At 38.8% G+C, this 15,413-nt stretch overlaps 1 protein-coding gene across 1 annotated transcript; it reads left to right on the top strand.

Annotated features, from left to right (window-relative positions):
- The first annotated feature begins 2,060 nt into the window (after positions 1–2,060).
- On the top strand, positions 2,061–14,981 carry dapk3 (death-associated protein kinase 3). Its single transcript, XM_085803850.1, has 9 exons — positions 2,061–2,099; positions 3,128–3,219; positions 6,292–6,652; positions 8,859–8,988; positions 9,225–9,273; positions 9,380–9,406; positions 9,567–9,719; positions 10,671–10,716; positions 12,881–14,981. The coding sequence occupies exons 2-9, from the start codon at positions 3,158–3,160 to the stop codon at positions 13,415–13,417; spliced, it is 1,365 nt and encodes a 454-aa protein (XP_085659976.1). The 5' UTR covers positions 2,061–2,099; positions 3,128–3,157; the 3' UTR covers positions 13,418–14,981.
- Positions 14,982–15,413: the final 432 nt, after the last annotated feature.

The following is a 15,413-nucleotide window of genomic DNA, read 5'->3' on the forward strand; positions in this document are numbered from 1 at the left end:
AGAGTTGGTTAAGTTTAGTAAAAAGACCCGGTAGAGGCTAGACAGGCCAGATAGACAGAGTCCAGATAGGTAGAGAGAGTCCAGTGGGAACATAGGGCCTAATTTTGAGAAAAATCTTACAACTGTGGGAACATAGCTGGCTTTTGTTTTGTGTTTTTCTTTTCTTTTTTGCAGTATCTTGATAGTCAAGTCAAAACAGAAAGGTGAGTAACAACTCAAGCATAGTTTTATCAAACAGGTGTCACCTGCAGTGCTCAGTGTTAGTAGTTAATTGCGTTGTGGTCTGAATGACCTCAGCTCCCTCTTTAACACCAGCAGCTCTTACATGCTGGATCTTGTTATTCATTGACGTACTGCAGCGGAGTGATGTCATCCCATATGCCCGTCCTTCTGCCGGGTATTTACCTGCAGCTCGCAGCACATCAACACCGGAACTGGAACGATTTCAGCCTTCACAACAAAAGCACCAGTTTCATATCGACATTGCATACAGTATTTGCTCAAACATACATCTTCAGACTCACTCTGAAATGTTGTTGGCTATTGCACTGTGCATTTCAATTTAACGATGCAGCTATTGTGATTAGCATTATTAACTCTTGACTCCAAACATTTCGGAAAAATAAATATCACATTTTAGTTCTATAGTTAGTTAGTTTAAGTTTATTTCGGACATGTTAAAAGAAATAAAACATAATACAGAAATGGACAGACATAACATATAAAAACTTTGCAAAAACAATATATGAACAAAATATATATATATAATAAAAAAAAATTTGAAAATAAAAGTAATTTGATTTGTTTGTTTGTTTGTTTCATATCCGAAAATGAGTGGGAAGAAGTAAAACTTATTTACTCCCACCCCTTATTCATAAAATATCTATCAAGTTATCTAGTCATTATTACTTGAAATTATCTATCAAGTTATTTAGTCATTATAATATATACAGTAAATTAATTTATGAGTTATTTAACTGGATTTATTCTAATATATTCTTATATTTATATTTATATTTATATACATATAGATTTATTCTAACAACTAGTCTTTATCTCTCTATATAGTCATATACATATAAAAACATATACAAACACATTCATACATACAAAGACAAACTGAAAGTAACATGACATTTTCTAGCAGCACAGGACTGAGCAGCCAAACAGGCAAGATTTGGATCCTTCACCTCACCTGGATTTAATGGGGATGGATGCTGTTGGATGGTTTTACTATTGCCTGCTTCTCCGGCTGAAGAAGTACAGTTGCTATACGTCATCAGTCAGTAAATCTACAATATGAAGAAAGTGCAGGGTGTAAAAAAAAAAATCTATGCATCCAACAACATCATTATTAACATCACGTTAGTTACCTTACATTATTTTTTTTAGATGCTTTGATATCTGTGTATGTGCAGTACAGTGTAAGGACCATGACTGACTGTAAACAAGGCGCTGAAATGTCACAACTCTTTCTGGTACATCAAGTGAAAAGGAAATTGAAAACAGCCATCTTGTATTGTTGTAGTTTTCTTAGTTTTCTAATACTCTGACTCAGGAACAACAGAAACAAAACAGATGGCTCAGTCTAATCTAGTTGTTCTCACTTGGCTGGTGTTCATGACGTCTTCAAACAATATCAGGGTATCTGATATAAGACCTTTTTTGTTTTTACACATAAATATTCCACAACAGTATCAAATTGGTAAAAAATAATAATAATAATAATTTGAAAACACAAAATTACCACAAAAAACATTAAGTAGACAAGAAACGTGAAGTAGAAAGCAAAACAATTTAGCTTAAAATAGCACTTAAATTATGCAGTATTGCTTCAGAGAAATGTTGGTGACGGATAAAACTGCAACTTTTAACCACAGAAGCAGTAAAATTATTACCAATGTCTGATCAAAATTATGCTATCACAAAAATACCATTGATAAACATATTTTTTTCCCAGTAAAGGTCAGTCCTAGGTCTGCGAGGCTTTTATTTTGAAGGACAGGACCGGAAGTTCTGCAGTTGGCTGCGCTAGCTTGACCCCTGTTCAGTTTTCTCTCAGTTTACAGAGGAATGCAGCTCTAGGAGTCAACTTCACCGTAAGTACCCGCTGTTCTCTTACCTTTGTAGTTTATTTCTTTACATTTCTTACAACTATCTAGTGTCATTATAAAAAAAAACTTGTATTTTCCAGAGTAAAAATAACAAACAGCGCGAGCCCGGTGTTTATAGTTGCTATGTTGTTACCGTAGCTACGCGGCTAGGCTAACGTTAGCTGTCTGTCGTCGCCCGGATTTCCCTTCATATCTTCCTATAAAAGTGTTTGTTTCCTTAAAATCTTTAAAAGACTAACATCTTGTACATTTTAGTTGATGTTTCCCCTTTGTATTTGTGGCGATTACCTCGATCTTCGACTGATGTTTCACGTCTTTAAGTTACTGCCTGGTTGTAACACACGAGTCGCTGCTCCGTATCTTGTGTTATTAGCTAACTTAGAGATAGATAAATAGATATATAGATCGATATACTTTATTAAAGACACATCCCCAATGAGAGGTCCATAGCATCATGAGAGTAAGACACATACAGGATAGAAACATCAGTAATATACAATAAAAAAACATGATAATATAAAGGAAACCTCAATGTAACGCCAGCCCATTAAGACAGTTTTTTTTTTAAATATATATGTAAATATAGGCTTTAAAGAATATAATCATAAATAGTTTTATTATAGACCTATTACAATAGGTACTTTTTTCATGAAGTAAGCTGACACACATTGGGGAGTGTGTGTAGTTTAAGCCCCAGTCCCTTTAATTTAGTGAGAGCGAGATATCTGGTCCAGGGAGGAGGTGATGTCAGTAGGTCTGGTATGCGGGAGTCTGACATCAGCCAGAAAAACTAAAGCTGTGTTTACTCGGGCCAAGTAAGGAGGGGAAAGCTGCCAGGTCGTAATGAGAGGTGAATGTCCCTGTACGTAGGTGGAAAATGGGGATTGTAATCCACCTAGACAGACTAGACTAGACTCTACTCACATGACATTGTTGTTGTGGTCTCTGTGTTGTGCAGGATTTCTACTGACTGTTTCTAATCTTCCTCCTTTTTCCTTTTTTCTTCACAGCAGTGAATCTCGAGGCTTCACTTCTATCACACCATGGCTGGCTTCAGGCAGGAGGATGTCGAGTTGTACTATGAAATGGGAGAGGAGCTGGGCAGGTGTGTGTGTGTGACTGAACATTGAAGCATGTTGGGTTGTGGTGCGGTGCGGTCCGGTCAGGTGTCAGCATCAACATATTAAAGGGATAGTAGCATTTTTTTTAAAAGTGTGGTTGTATGATCTACAAATAGCCCCTAAGTTCTTTAATTGCAGTAGAAGACTCTCTGCACTCCTCCTGTTAGCAACGCCAGCCCATAGCCCTGCCCAGAGATTTACAACATACATTGTTGTGAATGGACCCAAAGAAACAGCCTATTTTCGCGGCCTAAAAGAGGTTTTACCTGAAAAAAAAAAAAATAATATAATTTTTCCAGCCCTTATCGCAGTTTTTATTTGGACCTAACCAACTCACGTATCCCTCCGGCCAGGGTTAGCGCCCGACGATCAGCAGTTGGTTAGGTCCAAATAAAAACTGTGTTTTTCCTGCACTTTGAGGGGCTGGAAAAAATTATATTATAGCGAACAATGGAACTGTGTATTTTTTTTCCAGGTAAAACCTCTTTTAGGCCGTGAAAATAGGCTGTTTCTTTGGGTCCATTCACAACAATGTATGTTGTAAATCTCTGGGCAGGGCTATGGGCTGGCGTTGCTAACGGGAGAGTCTTCTACTGCAATTAAAGTACTTAGGGGCTATTTGTAGATCATACAACCCCACTTAAAAAAAGGGCTACTATCCCTTTAAAGAGCTGTGTGTGTGAATGAGACAATGAGACATCAACTTTCTAGTGTAGTTGATTGTTTTCTTTCTATCTGCAGTAATGCAGCAAAAGTTATGACGTCACGGCTTCTCAATGTGCCTTTCCACCTCCGCTGTGGTGTAGAGCCTCGAAAGGAGAGGGCACTGAGCGTGTGTGTGTATGTGTGTGTGTGTGTGTGCACTGATAGAAAGTTATGCTGACATTAAATGGGCGAAAATTAGATTCTCTGAACAGACCTGCCCTGTTAAACGCTGTCTTCATACTTGAAAATCACCTTCTGTTTGTTGCCATCTATAAATATGGATCTGTATTGTATTGACAATGTAGTGTTTTTCTCTCAGTAACTTGTCAAACTCAAACTTTATTAATAGCTGCCACGACAACTGACAACTACAACCTAACTCTGTTTTCATATACAGTACATAGCACTTAATCTAGTGTCAACAAACCCAGGGGTTGGGGGTCTTGCACAGGTCCCCATGATAACTCTGTGGGCTCACTATTTCCCTGCGTCATCTTTGTTAATACAAAGAGGAGCTTGAAGTTTCCCAAGAAAAGAGGAAAAGCGTCAGCGCAGTGGAAATACTTCTGTTTGTTTAACTATGTTGATAAACTTCGAGTTTCATCACTGGGTGCCCTGTCACGTCGTCTTCTATCTTCTTTTTAATGATTCGGACTCACATTTCAGCAACATTGTTAAAACCAGTTGTTTTTTCCCTTTTTTAACAAGAAAATTAGATTATTTTATTTTTCTGAAGAATATTAGGGTTTTTTCATATTTTAAACAGAGATGACTTAAAGGATAATATGTATCTTTTGTAAGAGTGGTTTGTCTGGACATGTTTACCTTTTTTGGGGGGCCTCTTTAAAATCCCTCAAATGAAGCAGCATTAAAACCCACTCTTTAGTTGAAGTATATTTCAAACATTGAGGCCAGTATCTGTTATGGAGGATCGAACTCAAGCCAAAGAAGTTTGGACGCACTCCCGTAGTCTATAAAATGTTGAAAACAATCAACACTGAGCAGCAGCCAAGAATTAAGTCATTATAATAACATAGAGCTGGAAAAACAAAAAAGACAAATCTAACTACCTGAGGTGATAAAACTGGCACGCAAGTGGTATGGAGCACAAACAATAAAACAGTACAGATAATCAGACATAGCAAGAGGCAGTGGGGGCTGTACATACTTTGTACATACATCTCTGACCAGGACAGAGCAAAAACTATCACTTAAAGCAGATATCATCGGCACGGCCGTTTCGGCTAATGCTGTGTTCAAGGCAGGCTTTTGAAACCGTAAGTTACAGCTTCAAGTCACAACTACGACTTGGTAGCGTTCCAGGTAACCCGTAGCTCGTGTTTTTACCGTCCTGTTGTCTGTGAAAGTTCCCTATAACGGCCACTCGTAACTTCCGACCCGTGAACTCGTACCAGATCGAACTGGTATGACTTCACAGGAAGGAAAAACACAAAGTACGAGTTTCCTTGAACGCACCATGAGTTAGCAGCCCCCGCCCTTGTCAGGCATCAATTGGTCCTCGTGCTACGTCACCACATTCACGCGCATCCCTTGGCTGCACACACAGCCCTTCATGCCGTTCTCTCCCCTCATTGGATAACACTTGTATCCCACAAGGAAAATTTTCTCCTCGGGTTACAGCAGAGCAGAGTGACGGAGAGACTCGTGTTTAGGCTGAAATACTTCATGTAAGTGATTGCTGACGGAAAATAGGACTATTTAGGACTTATATTAACAAAAACATTCCACTGATATCTGCTTTAAACAGAGGAAGGACACGTTTCAGAAAAGCACCTAGCTTATAAAAACTTTTGTTTTATCAGACTGTAATAACAAAATAAGTTTAAACATAGATGGGCGACGAACATAGTATTTAGGGAGGTATTTTTCTCTTAGATATACAATACATGTGTTCTTGCATTCAAACAAAACATGGAACTCATCACCAATCTGGCCGTCTTTGCATAGATCACATAACCTCCGACTTCTATCGAGTCCTTTGTACCTTCCAATAACTTTTGGTATTCATTTATTTCATTTATTAGTTTATTTCATAGGGACAGTGCACCACTAATCAACAGTTAAAAGAAAAACTGTAAGTGGGCCAGAGTTAGTCAACAAGGCTAGTTTTCGTCCGTTGTCCCTGGCCAGATGTTAAAGGCAACCTAAAAGCCAAAAAAAAGGGCAACAATTCTTGTATTGTTTACTCTAAAGTGGCAGATGGCCTGTCTATACTTTCGGTTTGAACACAATAAATACTTTTCTAACTTAAACCTATAAATAACTGAATCGATCAGTGGTTATTTAAGTAATTAAATATAATTTTTTTCTGTTTTCTCTCCATCCTGTAGCGGGCAGTTTGCCATCGTTCGCAAGTGCAAGGAGAAAAGCACGGGTATCGAGTACGCCGCCAAGTTCATAAAGAAGCGGCGGCTGTCGTCGAGCCGGCGAGGGGTGAGCCGCGAAGAGATCGAGCGCGAGGTCAACATCCTGCGGGAGATTCAGCACAGCAACATCATCACGCTGCACGACATCTTCGAAAACAAGACGGACGTGATCCTGATCCTGGAGCTGGTGTCGGGAGGGGAGCTGTTCGACTTCCTGGCCGAGAAGGAGTCGCTGACGGAGGAGGAGGCCACGCAGTTCCTCAAACAGATCCTGGATGGCGTCCAGTACCTCCACTCCAAACGGATCGCTCATTTCGACCTCAAGGTCAGCAGCGTGTGTGTGTGTGTGTGTAATGACATGTTGGTGAGAAGAAGTTCATGTTGTACTGTAAGTATCTGGCACCGGTGTGTTGTCAGAGATTTTTCCATCTGTAACACAGGATGACGAGGCGGTTGATAGCAGGGTTCTTACGGATCCTTAAAAAGTCTTAAAAGGCATTGAATTCATTAATCTAAAAACAAGGCCTTAATTGGCATTAAAATGTCTTCAATCAATTTTTCAAAGGTCTTAAAAATGTTAAATCAGAAATAAGCGATCCGGTCGTTTGGGCTAATGCTGCGTTCCAGGCAGGCTTTTGAAACCGTAAATTACAGCTTCAAGTCACAACTTACGACTTTGTAGCGTTCCAGGCAACCCACTCGTGTTTTTCCGACCTGTTTTACCTGTGAAAGTCACTATAACGGCCACTCGTAACTTCCGACCCGTGAACTCGTACCAGATCGAACTGGTATGACTTCACAGGTCGGAAAAACACAAGTTACGGGCTGCCCTGAACGCACCATAACAGTCCTCGTCCCTACGTCACCACATTCAGGCGCATCCCTTGGCTGCACACACAGCCCTGCATGCCGTTCTCTCTCCTCATTGGATAAAACTTGTAGGATACGAGAAAAGTTTTCTCTTCGGCTCAGAGCAGAGCAGAGTGACTGACAGACCCGTGTTTCGGTCCAAACACTCTATGTAAGTGATTGCTGTCGGAAGATATAACTATTTAAGACTTATATTAACACAAATATATCGCTTACTTCTGCTTTAACATTTGGTAAGTGTGATTTTATGATTATAATTAGTCTCAAATCTCAAAATAATTGGTAACATTCTGACATAGAGAAGTTAATGGCGGCCGTCAACGCTAAATTTCTTACGGCCACCAGCTCACAAATCAGTTTTTCTTTTCCCCCAATCATTCATGTAGCAGTCACTTTACCTTGGACCACATAGGAAAGTGGGTAAAATTGTCCCTAACCCTATGTAATAGATGTGGTGATGTTTTTTGTTTTTTTTTGCATTTGTGTTTATTGTGAAGTCGGTCTTAAATTTCATTTCAAGCCGGCATTAAAAACGTCTTAAAAAGTCTTAAATTTAAGTTGGCTTAAGCTGTAGGAACCCTGGTGTGTGTTGCTCTGGGCCGACAGTCGTAAATGACATGTTGGTGAGAAGAAGTTCATGTTGTACTGTAAAGTATCTGGCACCGGTGTGTTGTCAGAGATTTTTCCATCTGTAACACAGGATGACGAGGCGGTTGATAGGCAGACACACACACACATACACACACACACACACACACACACTGCTTGTGCCCTACAGACAGGACAAAGCAGAAAGATAAACTGGGCTGATGAACTCCGTACAGCTGCTGTGATTTATTGATTTATAGATCGAAAGAAAATGAATGAAAGAAAAGAGAAAAAAAATGCTGCTTTTCTTTGAGCTCCTGTGTGAAATACATTTAGTTTTTCTTCTTTTTGGACTGTAAAGGCAAACAACAAACAGCTACTAACAGGCATTTTGAAAGATTAATCATAATCTTTGGTTGCAGCTGTAGAATTTTGAATCATGATGATAAGTGGAGATGATTATTTATTTATAAATGTTTAAGTCATGTGCACACGTACTATAAAACAGGAAAACAGGACCTAGTTATTCATACTCCTGCTGAATTCATAGATAAACAACTGTACACATTTGCCACATGATCCCAAGTGGTTTAAAATATCAATAGTGCAGTTTTAATCCAGGATTAAAATTGAATGTCATTACAATGGTAGAGCAAAGCATACAAGTATTATTGTGATACACCTAATAGCAGATATATTTATGGCATAAAAATGTAATGAATTTTTCAAATTAATGTATCTTATGAGGTCTTACAGGATGCGTTAGGAGGGAGTTTCAGGGTCAAGAGTATATTGCAGATATGTTTTTTCAATAAAATGTAAGAAAAGGCCCCAGATTTCATAAAATTCACCAAGACTATGTTTAAGACTATAAGTCAGCTTCTCTAATGCCAGACAATGACTAATAGGGGGATTTTTTCAGTACATGGCAAATATGCAACGTTTTGAATGGCAAGGCAAAGATGAATCAATTTGATTTCATGTCATTTTAAGGAAAACAATGGAAAACATCTTCTACTGTCTCTCTGTGTGTATGTTTGAACATTTCCTCCTCCTCACACTGTGTTTCTCAGCCTGAGAACATCATGCTGCTGGACAAGAACGTCCCAAACCCCCGGATCAAACTGATTGACTTTGGGATTGCTCATCAGATTAAAGCAGGAAATGAGTTCAAGAACATCTTTGGGACGCCAGAGTTTGTTGGTGAGATTTTCTTCTTTCCTCCCCTCCTCCCCTCCTCCCCCTCAATCCTCCTCTTCAACAAATTCATTTCACACAGTTAAAATGTTTCACTTCACTGTAGAAAATCATAACTCAGCTTTTGTGCTCGCCTGCGCCCACGCTGGCATGTGAGGTAAACCTTGTAAGTGGATGATGGTCTGCTTCAGATCTCAACATCTGGTTTGAATTAAAAGAGTTCATTCCTCTGTGCTTTGCAGCGCCAGAAATAGTCAACTATGAGCCACTTGGACTGGAGGCGGATATGTGGTAAGATGTGAACTTGTGTGTTTTTTTTCTTTCTTCACCCCTCTGAAGATGTGCACTCACACATGTGACAGTTTCCATTCATGTTTGGCTCTTCTCTTCTCTGCAGGAGTATCGGAGTAATCACATACATTCTGTGAGTAATGCTTCACATCATGACTGGTTGTTGTCATTTGTAAAAATAAAAAAACAGAAACAGAAATCCCTTCACCACCTCCTCCGTACTGTATGTCATCTAAAGCGCAGCCTCTGTGTGTGTGTGTGTGTGCCTGTGTGTGTGTGTGTGTGTGTGTTAGGTTGAGTGGCGCTTCACCGTTTCTTGGCGAGACCAAGCAGGAGACGCTGACTAACATCTCGGCCGTCAACTACGACTTTGACGAGGAGTATTTCAGCAACACCAGCGAGCTGGCCAAAGACTTCATACGCCGTCTGTTGGTCAAGGACCCAAAGTAAGAATATCTCCTCATTAAAGCCACAAGAAAAGGAGAAAACTGTTTGTTCTGTAAACATATGAATGTACTGTGTGTTGTGTGTAGGGATGTCACGATTACAAATTTTCTTGGTACGATTATTGTCAGAGAAATAATCACGGTATTACAATCATCACGATTATTATGCATTAATTAATTTCACAACACTATGAATGTGTCAAATCAAATATAGTCAAAATATAATTACATTACACATTGTTTACACAAAATATTTCAAGTATCTATTAATATATGACCAATTATAAACCCCCCAGGGGAAGTGTTTGAAATATTCAGGTCATAAATTGTCGTCTATACCAAATTTATGTTTATTTTAATAATTTTTTGTTTTATTTTATTGTTTTTTTGAAATACAAATGACACGCTAACATTTAAATTCCTACCAATTCAATGTTACACCAGTTAAATGGACCAGTATCTGTGCATTTACCTTTATTTTGGTGCACATCTGCCGATACGGTTCTGACATCATCTTTTTTTGGGAAGTGACGGCATTTAGGAATCTTTACAATTAATTAATTAATTGTGGCGTTTAATACCACGATTAATTGTGAAAACAAGTAATCGTGGTACATTCCTAGTTGTGTGTCATTTTGTGGTGCTGAGGGTAGGACAAAACGGTACAGAGGTAGCTTTCTACCCACAGCAGTTGTAATGCTGAATGGTGCGGCCACAAGATGATCTTTAGTTACATCCGGGGAGATGTTGAAGCACTTTTCTGTGATTATATATTTTGGGATGATTGTATTGTTTTTCTATGGTGTGATTTGTCTGATGTCATGATGTCTGTTGCATGGCTGTTATTTTATACTTGGATTGCTGAGACAACACATTTACCATTTGGTACTAATAAGGAAACCTTGTAGCGTTGTAAACTCTTTCTCATCGATGGATTGTTTTACTTTGCAGGAAGAGAATGACGATTGATGACAGTCTGGAGCACCCCTGGATTAAGGTGGGTGATGTATTTTCATTCATTCAGAAATTTTATTTAATAGGATAAACCCCTTGAGAGGAATCCTCTCGTTTTCGAGGGGGTCCTAATATACATTACAAACCAAAAAGAGACAAGACACAATCAACAATCTACAAACATACAACAACAAAGACAACAGACATCAACACAGACATAAAAGAAATGAGTACAAAAATGGACACAACCTCTCGATGGCTGCAAATGGCCATAGCAATAGCCTAAATAAACTAAGAGAAATGTAAAATAATAACATAATATTCAAATTGAAAATTAGTGTGTTACAAGAAAAAAAATGATATAAATCATCTGAAACATGTGCAATTTAACTCAAAATAAGAAGACACAGAATATTTAAACCTATGAAAAGAGGTCAATGAGCGTAAATTTAAAGGAAGATTATTCCAGTCTGAAGGCGCTTTGTACATAAATGCTCTTTTACCAATTGTTTTGTTCACTGTGGGGGTAAGGAAGAGGTACTGAGATGAGTGCCGTAAATGGTATGTTGTATTAAGTGTTTACGTCCAGCAGTATAACATTCAGTTGGCTGCTGAGCTGTAATAAACCTAATCATCTTTTTTTATAAATATATATATATAAAAAAGAAATATCTAAGGTCTGACATGTAATATTCTGAAAGTATTGAGAAAATGAATCCAGGCCTCGTCTGGATCCACATGATTAGATTAGAACAATTCATTATAACTCTGCCTCGGGGAAAGAGATATAGCTGCTACAGTTTCTATAGTTCACAATGACGCAGCTCATCCTCTAATGAAGACGGAGCCCAGAGAGACCAGTGCTTCAGCGCTGCTCTCTCTTCATTGGCTGCTGGACGAGTTTAAAATTCAGTGCAAAATTGTTATTCCTATCTATCAGGCTCTACATGGTGAAGCCCTGTGCGGTTATCTTGAATCGCTGCAAGTACAGTAGTTTATACACCGGCTGATAACTGACAAAATATTGTAGAGGTGCTCGAGGTCATTCATAAACAGTTAATAATAACATTTATTTGTAAAGCGCTTTTCATACATTGCCGTGTAACTCAGAGTGTTTTACATTTAGAGATTCATCGCAATAGTATAAAAAAATAAAATTCAGTTATGAACCAAGAAGGCTTTAGTATAAAGATGTGTAAAAAATCTTTATCAAATCATGCCTGAGAAAGCTCCCAGCTTTCTCAACTCAACTAATTTCAGTTCCTTTTTAAAGTTCAGTTTCATTACAGTTTTTCAACCACAGAGTTGAAGTTGAATATTGTTTTATTATTATTAAAAAAAAAAAAAAATCCTGTTCACAACCCATTCTTTGTATTGTATTTGTATTGTCTGTAAGAAACAAATTGATTAATGATAATGACTGATTTATATTGTTACTAGATTTTTAAAACTCTCAAACATCAGTATCGTGTCGGCCTCAACAATCCAGTATCACTTAGGTTGTTGTCAAATTATCACACTTACTTCAAACGAGGGATGTCACGATTACTTGTTTTCACAATTAATCGTGGTATTAAACGCCACAATTAATTGATCGTAAAGATTCATAAATACCGTTACTTTCACAAAAATTTGATGTTATTTGCAGATGTGCGCAAAAATAAAGGTAAATGCTCAGATACTGGTCCATTTAATAACGTAACATTGAATTGGTAGGAATTTAAATGTAAGCGTGTCATTTTTAATTAAAAAAAAAAGCAAAACAAAAAACGATTAAAATAAACGCAAACATTTGGTATAGATAAGAATTTATGACCTGAATATTTCAAACATTTCCCCTGGGGATTAATCATTGGTCATATATTAATAGGTACTTGAAATATTTTATGTAATTACATTTTGACTATATTTGATTTTACACATTCATAGTGTTGTGAAATTAATTAGTGCATAATAATCGTGATAATCGTAACACCGTGATTATTTCTCTGACAATAATCGTACCAAGAAAATGTATAATCGTGACATCCCTACTTTTTCAAAGGAGGTTAAATCGAAAGCAACTGGACTTAGTTATTTGTCTAGGAAACTAAGTCCAGTTGCTTTCGATTTAACCTCCTTTGAAATACTATGACCTGGGCAAATGAGAATATGCACCGGCTTACCCCGACATCCCTACTTCAAACCGTTGTATTTTTCCTCTGCAGGTGATTAAGAGGCGTGGCGTGCGTCCCGAGGAGAGGGACCACAAGCCCGAGCGCCGGCGCCTGAAGACCACTCGTCTGAAGGAGTACACCATCAAGTCCCACTCCAGCATGCCGCCCAACAACACCTACGTCAACTTCGAGCGCTTCTCCCAGGTGCTGGAGGAGATCGCGGCGGCGGAGGAAGGCCTGAGGGACCTGGAGCGCAACCAGCGCTCGTGCCAGGAGGACGTGGCGGCGCTGCTGTCCATCTACGAGGAGAAGGAGGGCTGGTACAAGGAGGAGAACCAGAGCATCTCCAGCGACCTGAGCCACATCCGCCAGGAGCTGCAGCGCTCCCAGTCGCAGCGCAAGAAGTGCCAGGAGGACGCGCGCGGCACCATGCAGGCCGCCAACATCCTCAAGCGCAAGTTCGGGCGTCTGGAGAACCGCTACGAGGCGCTGGCGGAGCAGGTGGCGTCCGAGGTGCGCTGGGTGGAGGAGCTGGTCAAGTCCATATCTGCGGAGAAGGACGGGCTGAGCTCCGGCAGCTTGCCCTGAAGCCCTGAAGCCCTGAAGCCGAAGTCGTCGTCCGCACATTTGACATTTTCATTCTCAAGTATCCTCCTCCTGCCCGTCTCCTCTGCGAGCTGCGCCGCAGAGTCGGAGTGGGTCAGTTGTCATCATAAGCTATGCTGCTGCCCATCGGGAAAAACAAAAGTTACACCTTAATTAACCTTTTTTAAAATCATGCTTGAGAAAAACCAGCAAGAAGAAGCAGAGAGGCAAAAGTCCTGAACCCATTCCCCCCACGAAGAGGCTCATTCCTGTTTTATACATTAATTTATGATTTTAGAGATTTTTACGTACTGTAGATCAGATGCATTATGGTCAACGAAATTATCTGCAAGCTACATTTGCTGTTTTTTTTTGCGTTTATTTTTTTTGGTTATTGTTTCAAACACTAAATTACATCTGAACTGTTTTGTGCTTTTAAAAGTTTCAAAAGACAACTGCTGATTCGCTCCAGCCTCAGGTTATCGGCCAGTTACTACGTGAGAAAGCATCAAAAACACACGGTTTAAAGTATCAGGTTTGCACAGAAGTCAGGGGTATTTATTTATCCACTTTAATGTGTTTTAGATTTAATCGCAGCTGACATTGAATTTGTCTCGTATAGCAGGACAGAGTGTCGACTGTAAAAGATGCAATAAACATACAGGAAATCCTCAGTATAGAAGATTTAGGTTAATGCTTTGTTTAACAGGTTTGTGATTTCCAAATTTCTCTAAAGATTTCTGGAAAGTACCTTTGTTAGGTGACCGTTTACAGGAGAAAAAGACACATTTTAAGTTATTTAAATTAGTTTAATTAGTTGAAGAATTTCTAAGAAAGATATTGCCCCGTTTAAAACCAAGTAAATATTTATTAATCATACATTTTGCTTTACTTTTTTTTAATATTGCTGAATTGTATTTTTTTGTCGACATATTTTTACATTTTTATGTTTAGTTGAACTGCTGTAGCTTACGTAGAACTGGAAATTCACCGCTCTGGTCCTTGTTTAATGTTTAGCTTGCACCAAATAACACGGCTCCTTCCAGGAAACTTTCCAGTAAATTATTTGGGAAATGAATCAGAATTTATGGACCTGTAAAACAACGCGTTGCCGTATTTGAGAATGTAGAAACTCATCATTGCAGTGCCTGTAAACTGATCAACCTCGTTGCCTCTGCGAGCACTCATCCGTTACTGAACGACACTTCTTCTATCACATTGATAATCGCTCAATGTCTTAAAAGCAACAACCTTTTTGCACAGTAGCCTTGTAAACCAAATAGTGTGCATGGAAACTTACTGTATATCTCTGTTGGTTTTTACTGTTTTTTCATTCACACCATCCCTGCACACTTAAAAACATTCCTTCATACGTTTCACATCCAGGCAACACATTCCCCATGTATAGCATAGAAAGTATACGATATAGTCAATAGTATTTTTCAGTAGAGAAATGTACTCATTTGCACTTAAGTAATTATAGCAGTGATCCAAAAAATATGTTTTAATCTGTCTCTGAAGTGTAAGAAAGACCTGTACAATTAAATAAACAAAATTATCGCTGTCATTAAGTGTTGTTTATGTGTCGTTACTGTCTGAATTAGTCTACTTGCCAGCCCATAGGGCCCCATTGTGAACCCAGAAATGTTGAGTACCCCAAAGTTTAATGTTAGAAATATATAGTATGGGTCCCCAGTATTCAGAAACTGCCGGATGCTAACTCATATATATTGGGCAATTAGCATAACAGGCATAATTAGCATAAATTAGCATGGGCGATATTTCAACAAAATTGACTTGGCTGATCTGGGCAATATTGGAGTGGTTTTAGGGGTTATTGATGATGCTGAATCCATTTCTGACATTTTCAAAATTCAAAATGGCTGTCTAAACCGGAAGTGACTAGATTTTAACTGCCAGTGGGCCGATTTTGATGGATTTCAAAATCTGGTCGTTCTGGTTGTTGAAATATTGCCCATAGCAATTATGCTAATGTATG

Source organism: Trachurus japonicus, chromosome 17 (genome assembly GCF_045865225.1).
Source record: "Trachurus japonicus isolate A0001 chromosome 17, Traja_1.0".
Classification (NCBI taxonomy): domain Eukaryota; kingdom Metazoa; phylum Chordata; class Actinopteri; order Carangiformes; family Carangidae; genus Trachurus; species Trachurus japonicus.

Coding starts and splice junctions, on each gene's coding strand:
- dapk3 (XM_085803850.1), top strand. CDS start 3,158: ATGGCTGGCTTCAGGCAGGAGGATGTCGAGTTGTACTATGAAATGGGA. Junction 8,989..9,224: donor TGGGACGCCAGAGTTTGTTG/GTGAGATTTTCT, acceptor TGTGCTTTGCAG/CGCCAGAAATAGTCAACTAT. Junction 9,274..9,379: donor GGACTGGAGGCGGATATGTG/GTAAGATGTGAA, acceptor TCTTCTCTGCAG/GAGTATCGGAGTAATCACAT.